We start from the raw sequence: 21,255 nt of genomic DNA on the forward strand, positions 1-21,255 counted from the left end.
AGTTGAACAAAAGAGAGAAAAAAATTATGCAAATTAATAACAGACTTAGGGAACTCAGTGATTTAATCAAATGTCATGACATTTGTATCATAGGAGTTCCAGAAGAAGAGAAAGAAAAGGGGACAGAAAATTTATTTGAAGAAATAACAGCTGAAAATGTCCCCAATCTGGAGAAGGAAATATATCCTGATCCAGGAGGCTCAGAGAACTCCCATCAAAATCAAGAAAAGCAGACCCATACCAAGATACATAGTAAGTAACATGGCAAAATATAGCAATAAAGAAAAACAAATTTAAAAGTAACAAAACAAAATAAGTTAGTGACCTACAAGGGAAAACCCATTAAGGCCAGAAGGAGATTTTTCAACAGAAACTTTGCAAGCCAGAAGGGAGAAACACAATATAGTCAAAGTGCTGAATGGGAAAAAATATGCAGCTAAGAATACTCTATCCAGAAGACTATCAATCAGAATAGAAGGAGAGGTAGAGAGTTTCCCAGAAAAACAAAAGCTAAAGTTGTTCATGACCACTAAACCAGCCCTACAAGGAATATTAAAAGGGACTCTTTGAGTAGAAAGGACAAACCAGAAATAACAGTATAAAGGTAGGAAACAGAAGAGCAACAAAAATTAATAATTCTTTAGTAAGTGAGTCCATGAACTCACAAAAGGATAAACAATATATAACAGAAACCTAAAACATGGGAAGGAGAGGAGGAAAGAATAGGTTTAAAGTTAAACAACCATCAACTTAATACAGGCTGCTCTCTGCAGAAGAAGTTAGACACAAACCTATGGTAACTATCAAAACCCACAAATAAATATGCAAAGCATAAAGAGAAAGAAACCCAAATATATCACTAAACAAAATCAGCAAAACATGAAAGATAAGAATCAAAGAAAATCTCAAAAGCAACTATAAAGCAAGGAATAAAATGGCAATAATACATATCTATCAAAGATTACTTTGAATGTAAATGGACTAAACTCTCCAATCAAAGACATAAGGAGACAGAATGGATAAAAAACAAGAGCCATCTGTATGCTGCCTACAGGAGACTCCTTTTAGACCTAAAGACACCATCAGATAGAAAGCAAGAGGATGGAGAAACATCTATCATGCAAATGGATGTCAAGAGAAAGCTGGAGTAGCAATACCTATATTGGACAAAACAGATTTTAAAACAAAGACTAAATAAGAGATAATTAGAAATACTTATGCAGGTGTACCTAAATACATAAAGCAGTTAATAAAAAACATAAAGGAACAAGTCAATAATGATTAAATAGTTGTTGGGGACATTAACATACCACTTACATCAATGCACAGAACAGCTATACAGAAAATCAACAAGGTAAATATGGCTTTGAATGACACTGGAACAGGTGGACTTAACAGATACATTCAGAACGTTCTATCCTGAAACAGCAGAGTATACATTCTTTTTTTTTAATTAATTTTTTATTTTTTATAAACATATATTTTTATCCCCAGGGCTACAGGTCTGTATAAATTCTTTTCAAGTGCACATAAAACATTCTCCAGAAGAGATCACATATTAGTTCACAAAACCAGCCTCAACAAATTCAAGATCAAAGTCATACCATGTATTTTTTCTGATCACAATGTCATGAAACTAGAAGAAAAAAAAAAAAAAAAAACAGAAGAAAAAATCTGGAAAGACCACAAATACATGGAGGTTAAATATCATGCTACTAAACAGAGAATGGGTCAACCAGGAAATAGAAGAGATTTTAAAAATACATGGAAACAAATGAAAATGAAAACAATACGGTCCAAAACCAAGTTTATAGCAATACAGACCTACCTCAAGAAGCAAGAAAAATCTAAAAAAAAAAAAAAACCGAACCTAACCTTACACCTAAATGAGCTAGAAAAACAAAGAAGGAAGGAAAAAATAAAGCAGCAGAAGGAAAGAAACAGTAAGATTAAAGCAAAAATAAATGACTAAGGTACTAAAAAACAATAGATGAGAGCAATGAAACCAGGAGCTGATTCTTTGGGGGGAAATATTGATAAACCTCTAGCCAGACTTATGAAGAAAAAAAGAGAAAGGGCTTAGATAAATAAAATCACAAATGAGAGAGGAGAAATAAAAACCAACACCACAGAAATACAAACAATCATAAGAGAATATTATGAAAAACTACATGCCAACACATTGGACAACCTAGAAGAAATGGATAAATTCCTAGAAACATATAAACTGTTAAAAATGAAACAGAAAGAGAAAAACTCCCAAAAAACAGAAGTCTGAGACCAAATGGTTTCACTGGAGAATTCTACCAAACATTTAAAGAAGAATTAATACCTATTCTTCTCAAACTATTCCAAAAACATAGAAAAGTAAGGAAAACTTCCAAATTTATATTTATTAGGCCAGCATTATCCTGATACCAAAATTAGATAAAGACACCACTAAAAAAGAGAACTACAGGCCAATATCCCTGATGAACAAAGGCAAAAATCCTCAACAAAATACAAGCAAATCAAATTCAACAATACATTAAAAAAAAATCATTCACCACAATCACATGGGTTAATATTCACAAATCAATCAATATTCACAAATCAATCAATGTGATACATCACATCAATAAAAGAAAGGACAAGAACCCTATGATCATTTCAATAGGTACAGAAAAGCATCTGACAAAGTACAATATTCATTCATGTTAAAAAAAAGACAAAGAAAAAAACCTCAACAAAATAGGTAAGTGGGGAATATACCCTCATACAATAAAGGCTTTATATGAAAAACCCACAGCTAACATCATACTCAATGATGAAAAATAGGGCTTTCCCCCTAATCAGGAACAAGACAAGGATGTCCACTCTCAGTACTTCATTCAACATAGTACTAAAAGTCCTAGCCACAGCAATCAAACAACAAAAAGAAATAAAAGACATTCAAATTGGTAAGGAAAAAGTAAAACTTTCACACTACTTACAGTTGACACAATACTATATATAGAAAATCAAAAAACGCCATAAGAAAACTGTTAGAATTGATAAACAAGTTCAGTAACATTGCAGGATACAAATCACTGTACAGAACACTGTTGCATTTTCATACATCAATAATCAAGCAACAGAAAGGGAAATTAAGAAAACAATCCCATTTACAATTGCACCAAGAAGGGGCGCCTGGGTGGCTCAGTGGGTTAAAGCCTCGGCCTTCGGCTAGGGTCATGATCTTTGGGTCCTGGGATGGAGCCCCATATCGGGCTCTCTGCTCAGTGGAGAGCCTGCTTCCCCCCCTCTTTCTGCCTGCCTCTCTGCCTACTTGTGATCTCTCTCTCTGTCAAATAAATAAATAAAATATTAAAAAAAAAAACCAATTTCACCAAGAATAATAAGGTACCTAGGAATAAATCTAACCAAAGAAGTGAAAGACCTTTGTAAAACACTGATGAAAGAAACTGAAAATGATACAAAGAAATTAAAGATATTCCATGTTCATGAATTAGAAAAACAATTATCAATGAAATGTCTACATGACTTAAAGCAATCTACAGTTTTAATCCAATCCCTATCACAGAGCTAGATCAAAAAAATCATAAAATTGGTATGGAACTACAAAAGACTCCAAATGGCCAAAGCAAGAAAAGGAAAAGCAAAGCTAGAGGCATCACAACTCCAAACTTCAGGTTATAATACAAAGTTGTAGTAATCAAAACATACAGTACTGGCACAGAAATAGACACACAGATCCATGGATCACAATACAAGTCTCAGAAATATCCCTCAACTGCATGGTCAATTAATGTTTGACAAAGCAGGACAGAATATTCAATTGAGAAAGGACAGTCTCTTCAACAGATGGTGTAGGGAAAACTGAACAGCACCGTGCAAAAGAAAGAAAATGGATCATTTTCTCACACCACACACAAAAATAAACTCAACATTGATTAAGGACCTAAAGGTGAGACCTGACACCATACAAATCCTAAAAGAAAACACAGGTAGTAACCTCTTTGATGTTAGCTGTGACAACTTTTTTCTAGAAGTGTCTCCTGAAGTGAGAGAAACAAACACAAAAATAAACATCAGAATAAAAAGCTCCTGCGCAGCACAGGAAACAATCACTAACCCCCCCAAAAAAATCTACAGAATGGGAGAAGATACCTGCAAATGACAGCTGATAAAGGGCTAGTATACAAAATATATAAAGAACTTATACAATTCAACCCTTAAAAAACAAATAATCCAATTAAAAACTGGACAGAAGGGGCGCCTGGGTGGCTCAGTGGGTTAAAGCCTCTGCTTTCTGCTCAGGTCATGATCCCAGGGTCCTGGGATCAAGCCCCACATCGGGCTCTCTGCTCAGCAGGGAGCCTGCTTCCTCCTCTCTCTCTGCCTGCCTCTCTGCCTACTTGTGATCTCTGTGAAATAAATAAATAAAATGTTTAAAAAAAGAAAAAACTGGACAGAAGACCTGGACGGACCTTTCTCGAAAGAAGACATCCAGATGGTCAACAGACACATGAGAAGATGTGCATCATTACTTATCATCAGGGGGTGTAGATCAATGCGACACCACCTCATACCTGCAAGAATGCCTAAAGTCAACAACACAAGCATCAACAGGCGTTAGTGAGGATGTGCAGAACAAGGAACCCTCACGCACTGCTGGTGGGAACGCGAACTGAGGCAGCCGCCATGGAAAACAATATGGAGTTTCCTCAAAAATTTAAAAATAGGACTATCCTATGATCCAGTAATCACACTAGTGAGTATTTACCCCAAAATACCAAAATACTAATTCAAAGGAATATACACATCTGTATGTTAACAGCAGCATTATTTACGGTGGCTAAGATACAGAAGCAGCCCCCATGTCCATCAACGGATGAAGAGATAAAGGTGTGGTGTGTGTGTGTGTGTGTGTGTGTGTGTGTGTGTGTGCATATCTGCATCTATATGTATCTCTATCTATCTATATTTGTAGTAGAAAACTATCTAGCCAGAAAAAATGAAATTTTGCCACTTGCAAAGGTGTGGAAGGAGCTAGAAAGTATAAGGCTAAACATAGTAAATCAGAGAAAAATAAACACCATATGACTTCACTCATAAGTAGAATTTAAGAAACAAAACAGATGAACATAGGGGAAGGGAAAGAAAAATAAGAGGAAAACAGAGAGGGAGGCAAACCGTAGGAGACTTAACTACAGGGAACAGACTGAGGGCGGCTGAGAAGAGCGGAGGGGACGGGGTAACTGGGCGGTGGGCATGGAGGAGACGCTCGCAGTAATGAGCACGGAGCGTTGTATGCAAGTGAAGAGTCACTAAATTCTACTTCTTAAACTAATAATACAGTAATGTTAATTAAACTGAATTGAAATTTTAAAAATTGAAAAAGAAAAAGAATTACAGAGAACAAACTGATGGTTACCACAGGGGAGGCAGGTGGGGAGATGGGGGACGGGGTGCGGATGAAGGGGTCACTTGTGGTGAGGACTGCGCGTTCTACGGAATTGTTGAATCACTCCATTGTACGACTAGCACTAATATTACACTGTGTATTAACTAACTGGAATTGAATTAAAAATAAAATTTTTAATAATGCATTTTCCTCTAAAAAACGATTTTATAGGCAATTAAAATGGTCTCAAAAGCTGTCTTTGGAGGGGTGCCCAGACGGCTCTGTTGGTTAAGCCACCGACTCTTGATACCTGTATTTTATTTCAACCTTCTGGACAGTGATCCTGGGCAATTCAACTCCATCTTCAGCATAAAGGTTCTGCTGTTGGCAACCACTAGATCGAGCAGATCGCAGGGCCAGATGCTACTTCCCAGGAGGGTACTTGGGGCAGCTTCTGAGGAGCCCCAGCCAGAGGCTCCAATGACAGCCATGGAGATGCTGAAATTGGTTGGCACCGACGATCTTTGAGTGTGTGGTTGTGTGTCTCTCTTGGGAGAAAAGGGGCTTCTGGACAAGGGCCCAGTGTGCACTAGACAACTTTGCACTCTTGGTCGCGCTGGCACTTGAGGCCTCCAACTCCACGTGGTCCCACAATGGAGGTGCGGTAAGCAGGCCTGGGTGCTGGCCAGCAACAACTTGACCTGGCCCAGGCGCATGAGACTCAGGCTTGAACCTACAAATTCCAGGGGTTCGGAGAGGCCTTCCACGGAAAGCAGCCCATATTTACCACCTGACAGTCCACAGGGAGCACAGCCCCACAGGGACGGGAGTGTGAGGTGTCCTCAGAAACTGCACGGCAGAGAAAAGCCTTCCACAGGTAACTCCAGTGAGGAAGCCTTCATTAAAAACACCTTTCGTGTTTGGCACCACAACGTTTCAAGCACAGAAAGTTGTCTCAGTGCAGTGAGTAGGAGAGAGCGAAAGCCCTCACCTCCTTCCAGAAGTACCCACTGCAGAAAGCCTTTGGAGTGCGAAAGCCTTCTTCTGGGGCTCCTGTGTCACTTGTCACCAGAAAGGTCCCCTGCTGGTAGGGGTTTACGTATGTGGCCAATGTGGCATGCCTCTAGCAGAAGATACGCACTTGGTGGTTCACAGCAGAAAGGGTCTTTGGCCCCGGGAAGGGGGGAACTCACTCAGCACGTGTCCTTGCTCTGAAGAAACACAGGCCCACCTGCGAGGAGCCTTAGGAGAACAGCCTTTGGGAGAAAGCCTTCAGTCATAATTCAGCTCCGCGCATCGGGAGTAGCAGTGCGGGGAGAGCACGAGAGTCATTTGTGTGCAAGCCTTCAGGGACTGTGTTGCATTCCCTGTCATCCCCAGGCCCGGCTGTCTGACTCTCCCCCTCCCCCACAGGCTCAGCAGAGCCCCCTCCCGCCCCCAGCCTGGCTGTGCTGACATGCATAGCAGCCCCCTATGGCAGCCACGAAGGTGGCCCCTGGGTCTCCCCTGTTACAGGGTTTGGCACAGAACTCACCCAGGTGGCCAAGGGGACCAGAGGGGCCTCTGCTACGGGTTCTGGGCAAGGATCCTTACTTCATGGATTTCTTTTTTTGTTGTTCTTTCTTTCTTTTTTCATTTTTTTTAAAGTCTGTAGTCGACAGCTGGGATGATTTCAATTGGCTTGTGCATCACCTCATTCCGGACCCACTGCCTCAGAATGCTCTCCACCACGTGGTCACAAGTCACATTTCCATGTGGGCGTCCTGTTGGGGAAGGTCGCGATAGAAATGGACGGCCGCCAGCTGGGAGGTGGTCCTCGGGGCCAGCAGCACACGCCTCAAGGCCCCATGGAGTGGGCTCATTTGCCTCCTTCCTCAGAAGGCCCCGAAACACACTGAAGGGCTCTGTGGACAGACCTCCTTGTCTGCAACTCAGAGTTAATTCTGAGTCCAGACCTCACCCTGTGCTGGGGACAATGTCTGCAATCCTAGAGTGGTCTGGGAAGGTGGGTAGGGGGTTCCTACCTCTTGGAGAGGGTGGATTTGCCTGAGATCTGGTCCATCGTGAGACCTTGAGCAGCCAGAAGAACAGGGCACATGGGTGAGGAACACTGACCAGGGGATCAGAGTGAGCCAGGAGCCAGCACAGGCCACTCTCCAGGAAGCAAGCACCTTCCTCTCCAGCGGATCCCACAAGGGTATCATGTTTCATGGGCACTAGCTCTATGCAGGATTCTGTGGCTTCATCTGCCACCTTGAAGTCACACACTCAGCGGCAGCTTCCCATGGACACGGGCCCATCTGTAGCTCCAGGGGCCAGTGGTCTGTCGTTGCTGCCAAGGCGGTGGCTCATTTCAGCTGACACAGTTTCCCCTTTGGGGTCCAGCTTTGCCTAGCTCTGACGTATATTTATATTTACTTGTCCTTATTTTGTTGTCAGCACAGCCATTGTTTTAAATATTCATCATCACTAGCCATCAGGGAGATTCAAATCAAAACCACACTGAGATATGACCTTACACCAGACAGAATGACCAAAATTAACAAGACAAGAAACAAGGTGTGTCAGAGAGGATGTGGAGAAAGGGGAACCCTCTTCCACTGTTGGTGGGAATGCAAGTTGGTGCAGCCACTCTGGAAAACAGTGTGGAGATTCCTCAAGAAATTAAAAATAGAGTTTCCCTATGACCCAGCAAATGCACTACTGGGTATTTACCCCAAAGATACAGATATAGTAAAAAGAAGGGCCACGTGTACCCCAGTGTTCATAGCCGCAATGGCCACAATAGCCAAACTGTGGAAAGATCTGAGATGCCCTTCAGCAGATGAATGGATAAAGAAGCTGTGGTCCATATATACAATGGAGTATTACTCAGCCATCAGAAAGGAGGAATACTTAACTTTTGCATCAACATGGATGGGACTGGAGGAGATGATGCTGAGTGACATAAGTCAAGCAGAGAAAGTCAGTTATCATACGGTTTCACTTACGTGTGGAACCTAAGGACTAGCACAGAGGACACTAAGAGAAGGAAGGAAAAGTGAGGGAGGAAATCAGGGGGGAGATGAACCGTGGGAGACTGTGGACTCTGAGAAGCAAACTGAGAGTCTGGGAGGGGAGGGGGCTGGGGGATGGTGAGCCTGGTGGTGGGTATCAAGGAGGGCACGGAGCACGGAGCGCGGGGCACGGAGCACGGAGCGCGGGGCGCGGGGCGCGGGGCGCGGGGCGCGGGGCGCGGGGCGCGGAGCACGGACCGTTGTGCAGAAACAATGAATCACGGAACACCGCATCAAAAACTAATGATGTATTTTATGGTGACTAATATAACACAACAAAAATTAAAAAAAAAATAAATGTTTGTAATTTAATCCAGTATTTTTACATGGGAGGTGCTGAAAGGACTTTGAAGGCTATCAGCTCACCCTGCTGTCTGATACCGAACTGCAATATAACTTATTTTCTGCTGAATTCCATGTACCGATATCTAAAGTCAGTAGAACATGCAACGAGCAAAGGAAACGATTCTCAGTCCCACTCAACACAGTTTCCCCCTTTGACTGGTTTGAAGCTAAATCCTTAAAGATGCAAAAGCATCTCTTCTGCTGTGAGTGAATCCTGCCAATTCATATCAAGGTTCAGGAGAGGCGGTCAGACTGTCAGGAATCGTAGCAGGTGTTCAAAGGACCTCACATCACTGGAAAGATGATAGAGACCCCATATGTGTGTGTAGAAGGGTGAATGGATCGCTGGATGGAGATATAATCATTACATGTAATTGTCATCAGGAGATATTATTCACAACAAAAAATACACGCTGCACCTGTATGCGCGCACGTGCATGTAACCATACTGATGAGTTCGGCCCCATAAACACACACGCTTCCCTTTCATCTCCATCACAAACTTGCAAGACTCTGTTATGCCTCGATATATGGGACTGAAGTGCAAGTCATTATTTTTCTTCAGGATTTGCATTAATAAAAACCTACTCATGGTCCTCACCCCTGTTCGATGGAAAATGATCGGTAGTGATGCTCGCAGCTCCCTCCGGACCGGGCAACCGCCCTGCGGACTGGGGAGAGGAGGCGCGCCTCATTGCTCTAGCTCACACTCTACCTGTTGCTGCTGACAGACTGTTTCTTAGAGAAGACGCGCGCTGCCAGGCGGCTGTGACAGTTTGTGAACCAACACTGACATTCGGGTTGGCGCCGCGACGCCACGTAGAGCTCGGGAGATACCTACAATCAGATCATGACAGATCGAGGAATTTTTGAGGTAAAAAGTAAAACAGTATACAAATTATGGACATGATCAGAATGTAAAATGATCTAAAACTAATTTCAGTACTTAGGGTCCCATTAAGAATGTCTGCTCCATATGACGCATCAACATGGAGCACACGTGCGCAGAGGAAGGGGACAGCGGCAGAGGACGGAAGGCGGCCGTTCAGTTGCACCGCGGCTCATCCTCACCAGATTCTCTAAGAGCCTGCTACGTCACCAAAGGAAAGGTAAAAAGAGATAAAGAAAGTAATTTTGAACGATGATGAATATAAATACAAAATATCACAGAACCGGCACAATGATTAACCTTGTATCTTTGTTACTTTCTTTTGCTAGGCTCTGAAGTGGTTCTTTATAACCCATGAATATCACTTTTAAGGAGTTTAAAGAGACATGTTTCTACACAGTCACCCAAAGTGGTTAAGCCGCTAGGAAAATGACACTGGGTGGCAATTAACAAGGTAGAATTTGGGGTGACTATGTAAGTATCTGAATCTGATGACACTTCAGCGCTATGGTATCAGATGGAAGAAAAATCAGTTAGCATTCTTGTCTCTGTGCTAATTTCCTACTAAACGCTGAATATGCCATAATGAAAAAGAAATGGGTGTGGCCAGGTATACTTACGGCTGTAGTCCCAGAGCAGTGAGCAGACTGGCATTTTCCGGTCATCCGGTTTGGGATTAAGACATCATCCCAGCAAGACGGACCCTTTGGGAAAAAACAACACATACTTGGTGCACGAAATGTAACATGAATGTACTCCCTAGCACAATTTCCAAAATCCATTGATACTATAAAATGATAATGAAAGTAATTTGTAGTCCAGCAATATAATCTACAGAACCTGGGGGTCCTCTAGATCCTTTTGGGGGATCTGGTAGATCAAAACTATTTTCAACAAGCACACGAAGATGATCTTTGGTGCATTGATCCAAACACATAAGACATTCACATGTAAGACATTCCCTGGCCCACGCACACACATAGGTGCACCAAACACACACCTGCACACACTCCCACACACAGGCACACCACACACGGACACGCACCTTACCATACACGCCTGCCTGTGCACACAGATGTTATCACAGCACATACACACCTTCCACCACACGCTTACCGCACACAGAGGCACCAGATACACACACCCAGATGTGTGCATACACACAGTTTTGGAGAAAAACAGGCGAAAGCTGAGGGAATCTGGGAATTGAGCGTCTATCTCAAGCGGTGCTACCTTCTGAATTAGCAGATTGAACCAAAAGACACTGCTTCAACCAGAGGAACGTAACCGGCATGAGAAAGCATTTGCAGCCTGAGACTTCTGTCCTTAGGGAAGGCTGCTTCTGGGGTGGCCCTGGGCCCTGGGCCCGGGAAGCTCGGTGTGGGGATTGTTCGCACTCACTTCTGGACACAGAGGGTTGGCAGCATCACAAATGTCTTGAAGACAAGCTGGTGTGTGCTGAACACCTCCCTACCACCTGGGAGTCTGGAACTGTGACCCGTGCTAGGCAGGGGTACACACTGACCAGCCCCCAGTAAGGCCCGGATGCCAAGGGAATGAGCTTGTCCTGTGTGGCTCTGCTGGGAGAGGGCTCTTGGAAACGTGCCTGTGGTCTCCTCCTGACATTGCGCCATGTGCCTTGTCCCTCTGTTGGGGGCATGAACCGTACTGTGTGTGGCGCCGTCCAAGGAGTCCCGGAAGCCTTACTGGAGAATCGCCACCTTGGGGACCCACGACACAGTGACACTGATGCATCATCAAGGGCATGTTCTCACAGCTCCACGGAAGGGTCGAGGTTCATGATTAAGAGCACATCAGTTACGGGGAATAAGAAAGTTCATTTCCTTTGTGCCTCTAAGCATAGTGCATGCATTTCAATCCACCGTAGCCATAGCAATGTAAACATCCACTTGATTTTTGACCTTACAATTCTACTATTGAAAATGGACGGGGACCTCCGGGCGGTCAGTCATTAAGCCTTTGCCTTCGGCTCAGGTCATAATCCCAGGGTCCTGGGATGGAGCCCCTCATCGGGCTCCCTGGTCGGCAGAAGGCCTGCCTCTCCCTCCACCACTCCCCCTGCTTGTGTTCCCTCTCACTGTGTCTCTCTCTGTCAAATAAAATAAAATCTTTAAAAAAAAAAAAAAAAAGAAAGAAAAGAAAATGGACAGAGGATTGTGGAACCAAATATACACGTCATGCCGCTTGGGCAACGGAACAGTAAAGTCATAAATGTTAAGAACTGGACGGCCAGGGGAGAGTTGAGAGAGAAGGGAAGGGGGCATAGAGATCTTGCCCCATAAGATGCTATTTTTTTATTATAAAGCAATCTGTATGTTTGATTTTTAATCATAGGCGTATATCCGTTTGATCAAAATGACACATATAGTAAAGTAAAAGTGACATAAAGTTCGCCACCGAGAACTCAGTGACATTTATCTTGCTTTCCCAACTTAGAAGGAGAGACTCAAGGCCAAGTGTGGCTAGAGTGCCGCTTCCCACATCCTGTTTCAACCCTGGGCCAAGGACCCATCTTGCGGGTTACGGTTCTCAGTATTAGGAATCTAGTTTCTTTCTAACTCGGGAAACGTTAGAGTCAAATCTGCGGCCTAGCTCTGGAAAGTGTACATAGCTTATAATAAATTCTTGGTTTACTACTACTACCCTTACTTTCCTATCACATTCCTCAATTTATTTTCCCTTGTCTTCTTTCCTCATTCTATGTAGTTTTTCTGGATTTTAGCCCCAATGTCTTCTTGCAAACTCAGTCAAGTCCTTCTGAAGTGAGGCAGGGTACCAGGAAATAATCATGAGGGACTTGTGGCCTCTCCTTCTTAACTCTCCAAAACCACTGCCCACTTCTAACAGGAGCAGCTTCTTGGGCCCCTCGCATCCGGGACACCAGCCTCCCGTCCTTAGAACCTAGTGGTCTGGTCTCAGGCAGGACACGCCGTGGCTGGTGGGTGCGGCACGCTTGAGGCTCGGGAGAGTCCCTGGTGGCAAAGGAAATCCATTTTGTCATGGATAAATACGAACTAAACACGAAGGTGTTGCTTCCTTGCTCTGTCAATATGGAATATTCCTTCTGAGGCTTGTTCAGGAAGCACCGACCTTCTTAGACCACATGCCATGGTGAGAGAGAAACCCAACACCAGCCCCATCTGGGGAAGGGGACCCTGCACAACCTGGGCCCTGTTTGCATGTCTGCGCAGAGTAAGATTCCCGGTCTCAAAGTCTAGGATGAATTGCATATCACAGATATTTATTTTTCCTGCCTGAGTTTTTCAGTCCAAAAAGCAGCAAAAGTATTTATGTAACAATTCCTATAGTTGTCACATAAAATACTACTTAATCTGATCTATCCTTGTTTTGTACAAGGAAATTATAGAAAACTCAGTCACGATCTGCCTCTTTGATCCCAAACCATAACCAGATAGCCTAAGTAATAAAACCGAACAGAATTCCAATGAATACGGGAGTCCAACATAATGAAGTAAATGAGTTAGTTTATCCACAGTACTCATAGTACGGGTATTGAATGTTACTGTGATGCCCATCCTGAAAATTGAAACAAATGTTCCAGTGAATTTATGCCATTAGAAAGCAGATTTAACATTGCTCCTTTCTAGTCTTAGAAAATATAAAATGTTAATTGGTTCATTGCCCCATACTTGCGTTTTAACAGATGCCTGGTGAAAGCACATGCAATTGATAGCCTTTGTGTGGAGCACAAAGGTCCCCAGATGGCAAGATTAAAAAAGTACTGCATACCCCATGACAGCAGTGTCAAGGACAGAATCACCCCCAAAATGTATTTAATCTATAAAATGCAAAAAATTGTAGGAATACATCTAAAAAAAAAAAAATCACGGGCTCCTGGGTGGCTCAGTGGGTTAAAGCCTCTGCCTTCAGCTCAGGTCGTGATCCCGGGGTCCTGGGATCGAACCCCAAAGAGCATCAGGCTCTTTGCTCAGTGGAGAGCCTGCTTCCTCTTTCTCTGCTCGTCTGTCTCTCTACCTACTTGTGATCTCTGTCAAATAAATAAATAAAATCTTTAAAAATAAAAAAATAAATCACATGGCAGAACAGTGTGAAATACATGTTCTCCCTGGAGCACCTGGGTGGCTCAACTGGTTAAGAGTCTACCTTCAGCTCAGGTCATGAGCTCAGGGTTCTGGGATGGAGTCCTGCATCTGGTGGGGAGCCTGCTTCTCCCTCTCCCCCTCCCTCTGCCTCTCCTCCCCTCTGTACTTTCTGTCTTTCTCTGTCAAATAAATAAATAAAATCATTTTTTTTTTAAGATTTTATTTTTTTATTTACAAGACAGAGAGAGGGAGATCACAAGTAGGCAGAGAGGCAGGCAGAGAGAGAGGAGGAAGCAGGCTCCCTGCTGAGCAGAGAGCCCGATGCGGGGCTAGATCCCAGGACCCTGAGATCATGATCCGAGCCGAAGGCAGAGGCTTAACCCACTGAGCAACCAGATGCCCCAATAAATAAAATCTTTTAAAAAATCTTAAAAATCTTTTATTTTATTTAAAATCTTTTTAAAAGATCTTTTAAATAAAATCTTTAAAAAATCTTCTTCTGCCCAATACTGTCTATACGACCAAGAGAATACAAAAATTATTTGAGCTTCTACAAAAGGGATGAGAAAACTATGGTCTGCTGACCAAATCTGGCTTAGGCTTTGTTTCTAAACAGCAAAAGCCAATTTACAACAATGGTTATAAATTTGTAAATGATTAAAAGTCACAAAAAGAAGAGTCTTCATGGCGTACGAAAGTGACATGCAGGTTTCCGTGTCCACAAAGGGACTGGAGTGGAACACAGCCGGGGCTGCTCACTTACCTATTGTCTATGCTGCTTTTGAACTGCAAGAACAGAACACAGACGATGCGGCCCGGGAAGCCTGAAATACTTACTACCTGTACCTTCATGGAGAAAGTGTGCCATTGACCGATCTAAGGTCGAAAATATCTTCCAAGTTCATATTGAAAAGCCCTTTAAAAAAATATTACGGTAGCATTTTGGCCACCATATAATGTCACCAGTTTGTAGAGTAGCTGTATTCTGGGTCTCCAGTGAGAAATTACTTCAATTAAAACCTGAGAGCCGTTGGCCTGTAGAATCCAAGCTGTTGTTAGAACACAAGGGCTCAAGTTGTTGGAATCAGTAAGAGTGGAAAGCTGCAACTAGAGATGACATTTGGGGATTTCTCCCGATAATATTACCAGCAAAAGAAAAATGTAAAGTAGAACATTATTTAAGCACATCTATATGGTGTATGTAAATCAGAAGCTCAGGAAAATGACTTGATGGCATGAAAGCAGTGGCTATATTTGTACAGTAGAGGAGTCTTAAAATTTACTTTTAAAAATTGTAGGACTAATCTGCAAGTCATTTTTGCTATGTCTTGTATGTCCAATCAAGTGGAAAATCAAGAGGCTAATTCTTATCCAAATATTGCTCTGACAAGATCCAAACAGTTGTAGCAAAAGAGGTTTATTTTTATCCCTGAACCATCTAAATAATTCCATAACCTGCTTTTCATAGGTGGGCATATACATTGCTGTCTAAAAAAACCTTGTTTTGGGGCGCCTGGGTGGCTCAGTGGGTTGGGCCGCTGCCTTCGGCTCGGGTCATGGTCTCGGGGTCCTGGGATCGGGTCCCGCGTCGGGCTCTCTGCTCAGCAGGGAGCCTGCTTCCTCCTTTCTCTCTGCCTGCCTTTCTGCCTACTTGTGATCTCTCTCTGTCAAATAAATAGATAAAATCTTTAAAAAAAAAAAAAAAACAAAACCTTGTTTTGTACAAATTCTGTTTTCCAATATGTTACTACAAAATCTTGGCATTTGCCGTTTTTTAAAAGGGTTACTGTAGGGACACCTGGATGGCTAAGTCAGTTGAGAGTCTGCCTTCAGCTCAGGTCATGATTCCAGGGTCCTGGAATTGAGCCCACAAGGGGCTCCCTGCATCAGTGGGGAGCCTGCTTTTCTCTCTCCCTCTGCCCCTCCCCCCACTTCTGTGCTCCCTCTCTCAAATAAGTAAAATCTTTTTAAAAATAAAATAAAAGGGCTATTTGAATAGTACTTTTACTTGAACTATGCTTTTACCAATTGTTTCAAGTTACAAATGTGTTGAATTTAGTGTATCCTCGTGAATGACTATACAAACATTTAAGTCATATAATTAAACTTAAGGGGTTAAAATAATTTTGAAAATTATACTTGTAGTCTATCATGAGAGCAGAACTGTCTTTAGAACTGCTGCACTCGAAGACTCCTTCTTTTCTTTCCCTTTGTATCCGCAACTAAGTGTTCCAGAAAAGGAGCTTCAAAGTTCACGGGACCTGTTGAATCTCCATTCTACCGATCATTAGCTCTAGGCTCCTGAGCAAGTTCCATTCTACCTTTCTCCACCTCTTCTGAAGAATGAGGGGTTAAATACCTCCTTCACTGGGCTCTCTTCATGTTTGCCCAGTGCCTGGCGTATGAAAGATGGCAACTGTTGCAAGCAGGATTTCTTATTTCTCAAAAGAGAAGTCCCTGAGTAGGGACTCTTTAAATTTAGTAGACAGATAAGCAATAACTGGCCTGTTCCAAAGCACCTGACTCAGCCCGCTGCATTTTGCATTTCCCATTTTTTCTAAATTTCCCTGTTACCAAGTGACTCCCCGGGGATTATGTCACTTTCCAAAGCAGGTGGCTCGTAACTCTTTTAAATCATCTATTTCCATCCGTACAGTAGACATTGTCCTGGCACCTTCCCTCATTGGATTTAAAGACCCTATGTTTCTCATAAAGCTAAGGACAGTACTCAGATTATAGCTGAAACTCAACAAGGCAGTCACTAAATAGTGAGCAGGGGAAATAATCAAGAAAAAATCCTCTTAACCAAAATATTCATCCACACAACAAATACTTATTGAACATTTCTTAAAACCTGATAATACAGCTACAGAAAAGAGGGAAGGAACCTTTATCCTATAGATTTTATGGAATAGCTACAAAAGCCAGTTACAAAGGAACTAAGCAACCAATTCATATACATAGTATCAAAAAAATATGCCCATACCAAATATTGGTGATTCGTAAAACAACTGGTATACACATACCCTCCTGATGCAAATACAAAATGGCACAGCCCCTCTGGAAACCTTTAGGCATTTTTTTTTTAGAAAGTTATGCATATAACCATCAATGATTTGACAATTTCATTTTCAGATATTTATCCAAGATAAAAATGAAATCATGCATCTACATAAAGATTTGTATACAAATGCTCAAATGGTCTTATTCACAAGAGCCATCAACTGGAGCCCACCCAAATTATCTGTCCAAATATGAACAGATAATCAAAATGTGATATATCCACCCAAAGGAATACTATTTTATAACTAATAGTATCATATTATTTATGAATGTAGCACGGATGATTCTCAAAACAATGTGAGTGAAGGAAGCCAAACCTGCAATAGAATATACTACAAGTTCCCACTTGTATAAAATGCAGACACATCAGTGGTAGCTGTGGGGTGGGGGCAGAGCATAAAATGGGCTACATAAGGGCATGAGGAACATTTGGGAGGGGTTTATGGGCCAAAGTGAGTCCCCTCAAAATTCATATGTCAAGGTCTTAATCCCCTACAGAATGAAACTGTATTTGGAAATAGGGTTTTTAAAGAGGAAATAAGTCAAGATGAGGTCCTTGTGGTGGGTCCTAGTCCCGTATGGCTGATGTCCATATAAGAGCAGATTATGACATGGACAGTCACAGAAAAAAAGGCCACACAAAGACAGGGGGATAGGATAGCCCACCCAGAAACCAAAGAGATGCCTCTTGACCATGGATACCATATTATCAATAACTCTACTTTGAAACTATTTTTTTATGGGTAGAAGGAAGCAGAAGAGGGTGAGAAAGTAATTTCATGAATATATATTCATTTCTGAGGCCTTTTTGCTTATGCTCTGTCTCTCTGGAAGCCACGTAAGAATTTTTTTCTCTTTTAAAGTCTTTATTGTTAACAGCCCTTTCCACATACATTGTTTCATTTGTCATCACGTGTACGAGATTGTATCTTCTATTAGTTTTCTATCCCTGTATAACAAATTACCACATGCACAGTGGCTTAAAACAACCCATGTCTACGATCTCACAATTTCTGTGAGCCTGCAGCTCCTTCAGGGTCCCACGAGGCTGTATTCAAAGTGTTGGCAGGGCTGTGCTCTCATCTGGGAGCTTGACTGGAGAAACATCAATTTCCAAGCTCTCTTGGAATTTCCCTGTGGCTGCTACTCTAAGGGTGTCAGCTTTGTGCTGCCCGCTGACTGGAAGGCTCCCATGGTTCTTCCCCATGTGTGTTTCCTCAACCTGGCTGCCTACTTCATGCCAGCAGGGCAAGGTTAGGTCCAGTCTCTGCTGATGCACGCTTCTATTATGTGGTAAAGGGGACTCTTGTATACCTTGATCAAGGGGGTGGCAGACATATCATCACCTCTGCCATTTTTTCTGGGCTGGATGGAAATCACCAGAACCACCCACATTCACATTTAGGGATTTCACGAGAGCAATGGACACCAAGACTGGGGGTCACCTTCATGTTTATCCATATCGGCAGAGAAGAAAGACCTTTCATGACATTAAAATCTGGGAAATGAAAATTCAATGTGTGACTCTGGTTGCCAAGTTCTCAGGCTATTTTTTTAAAACACAAACAGACCTTCCAGTTGAAATATGTGAATATTTGAAGACTTCCCTGGAGTCATTCTTTTAAATTTTAAGTAGAGAATGTAATATTAGGGCCTAGGAGATATCACAAAATAAATACTGAATGTGACCAGAAAGTGAGTTTCTATTTATTCTGGCCAAGTTAAATTTGAAGAGATTAGTACATAAAAATCACGCGAATATACTTGTGCTTTACTTCATGTATATACTCTTTTTCAACTTGGATTTATTTCCTAGGATTTTTTAGAGCATAAACATCTTACACACTTTTGCCTCTGAATATCTAATTCCAAGTCCTGAATGCAAGCTGCTTCCATAGAAAAAACAGACCACTACAGACTACATGGAGAGTAGTCTGGACTACTGTTCACATATTAGCCCAATTGTTTCCACAAATTTTTTAAAGCAAAAAGAGACTTAGTATGAGGTGAATTAGAACTTAAAGAAAATAAAAGACCTCAAGAAGACCCCATGTCCAGTCCTTATAAATATTTTTATCCCTGATTTGGATATCAATAATAATCAACTCTTTCTTGCAACTATTTTATAAGGGGTAGAGGGAAGTAGAAGAGGCGGGGGGGAAAGTGATTTAGTGAATTCCAGCCCATCAGCAGGGGAATAATGGATTATACAAGTAGTGGCAAAGCCAGGATAGCATTGCATTCAAGTTCTGTTTATTAGAAAATCTTCTTCTATTACTACAAAACTGGGCTGTTTACAGAGCACTCTCCCACTAACAAAACAACCTTGATTCCTAATGAAAATCTGTTAATGCTATGTCCTAGGGAGCTCTGAGACCCAAGCTGATGATTTGTTCATGTGTGGGGTAATCACAGAACTGTTGGTAAGGAAATTGGCTCTCATACCTAGCTACATGGGCATATCTTAAACACTATTACATTTTCATGAAAGGCTATCCATTTCTTTACACTGATTTGTTAACCATAAAAACACGGATCTCTCACTATTTTATAAAATGGAATATCTAAAGTCCTTGCTCTTGTCAGAAAAACACGGCCAAAATTTTAAACTAAGCTTAGTCAGAAGACTGGGTAGGGCTTGGTGGGTCAGCTTCATTCCATTCTGCGTAGAGTCAGCCTGAACAAGTCAACGGGCGGATGAAGGGCTCACTCTCCAGATGGCTCCTTGGTGTGGCTGTCAGTGCAATGAGCTCCCATCTGTGGTCCCTCTTACCCAGGGCCTTTCCAGGGGCTGTTTGTGTCTCCTTACAGCACAACAGGTACTTCCCAAGAGTGACAATACTAAGAGAGAAGGGACAGAAGCTTCCAGTTTCTTCAGACCTAGCCTGAGCACGGCACACCGGCATTTCCACCATATTTTTTAGATCAAGCAGTCACAGAGCTCGGATTCACTGGAAGAGGTTGGTATTTGAAGGACACAGCTAGCTTGGAACCCTTTGTCAAATTTAGGTTTGACAATTCACTGAATGAGAACCTACACCTGCGCTCCTCATCAGCACCCTCAGGAAGCTGGCTCGTGCTGGTGCTGGTGCTGGCTCCACTCCACGCCCAGCTCTTTGCTCTGCTTTCGGACAATATAGCCCAGTTAGATTTCTTTTCATTTTTATTCAAAATGCCTGGCTGATGCATTCTCTACTAAAAGTTTTTAAATATTTTAAATACTATGGAACAGTAATGTGCCATATTGTATATGGCTTAGGAAACAAAACAGCACTAATTACAAGTGTTCTCAGATAGTCCATTTGGATCCCTCTTGTTCTTCATCTGGGCACAGTATCTGCACCCATGTGTAAATCTGTCACTGGCTTCCAATTATTTAATGTCCTTTCTCTGATCACTAAAGACATTCTTCAGGATTTTTTTAGAATCCGTAACTACCACCACATGCTCTCATCTATTTCTTAAATTACATCCATTCAACACTAATTTTAAGTCATTGTGATCATTAATTTATTTGATAAATTATGCACCTAACATGTAACAGGTATCTTGCTAGACTGGAGATAAAACATTGAACAAGACTTTTCCAGGTAGGAGGACAAAAGTGATTAAACAAGTAATTAATATATGGTTTCTTTGAAGGACCCTTGACCTAGACCTTTGGAAGGACTATCATTGAAGATGAGATATGAGAGAAAAGTAGGTATCAGACAGGAAGAAGAGAAGTTCCCTGAGAGAAAGAAAGACTCTGAGTCCAGAAAACAGCACCAGACACCCCCAGCCCCTGGACTGGTTTCTGGAATATGTATTTTCAAGAAGATGATATGGATACTTGATTCATAAATAGTTCATTACTTCTGTGCAACATCCTAAATATCTTTTTTGTAAATTTATTTATTTTCAGCATAACAGTATTCTTTTTTTTTTTTTTGCACCACACCCAGCGCTCCATGCAATCCATGCCCTCTATAATACCCACCACCTGGTACCCCGACCTCCCACCCCCCGCCCCTTCAAACCCCTCAGATTGTTTTTCAGAGTCCATAGTCTCTCATGGTTCACCTCCACTTCCAATTTACCCCAACTCCATTCTCCTCTCTAACTCCCCATGTCCTCCATGATATTTGCTATGCTCCACAAATAAGTGAAGCCATATGATTATTGACTCTCTCTGCTTGACTTATTTCACTCAGCATAATCTCTTCCAGTCGCGTCCATGTTGCTACAAAAGTTGGGTATTCATCCTTTCTGATGGAGGCATAATACTCCATAGTGTATATGGACCACATCTTCCTTATCCATTCGTCCGTTGAAGGGCATCTTGGTTCTTTCCACAGTTTGGCGATTGTGGCCATTGCTGCTATAAACATTGGGGTACAGATGGCCCTTCTTTTCATGACATCTGTATCTTTGGGGTAAATACCCAGGAGT

The 21,255-nt window shown here is 42.2% G+C and overlaps 1 protein-coding gene across 3 annotated transcripts in view; it reads right to left on the reverse strand.

Annotated features, from left to right (window-relative positions):
- Window positions 1-21,255, reverse strand: part of PRKN (parkin RBR E3 ubiquitin protein ligase) — a 1,295,868-nt gene that overhangs the window by 627,041 nt on the left and 647,572 nt on the right. For all 3 annotated transcript variants that reach the window (XM_059401391.1, XM_059401390.1, XM_059401392.1), the window contains exon 5: window positions 10,297-10,380. In XM_059401391.1, coding sequence (XP_059257374.1) covers window positions 10,297-10,380 — 84 coding nt within the window. The remainder of the gene's footprint in view (window positions 1-10,296; window positions 10,381-21,255) is intronic.

Source organism: Mustela nigripes, chromosome 5 (assembly GCF_022355385.1).
Source record: "Mustela nigripes isolate SB6536 chromosome 5, MUSNIG.SB6536, whole genome shotgun sequence".
Classification (NCBI taxonomy): Eukaryota; Metazoa; Chordata; class Mammalia; order Carnivora; family Mustelidae; genus Mustela; species Mustela nigripes.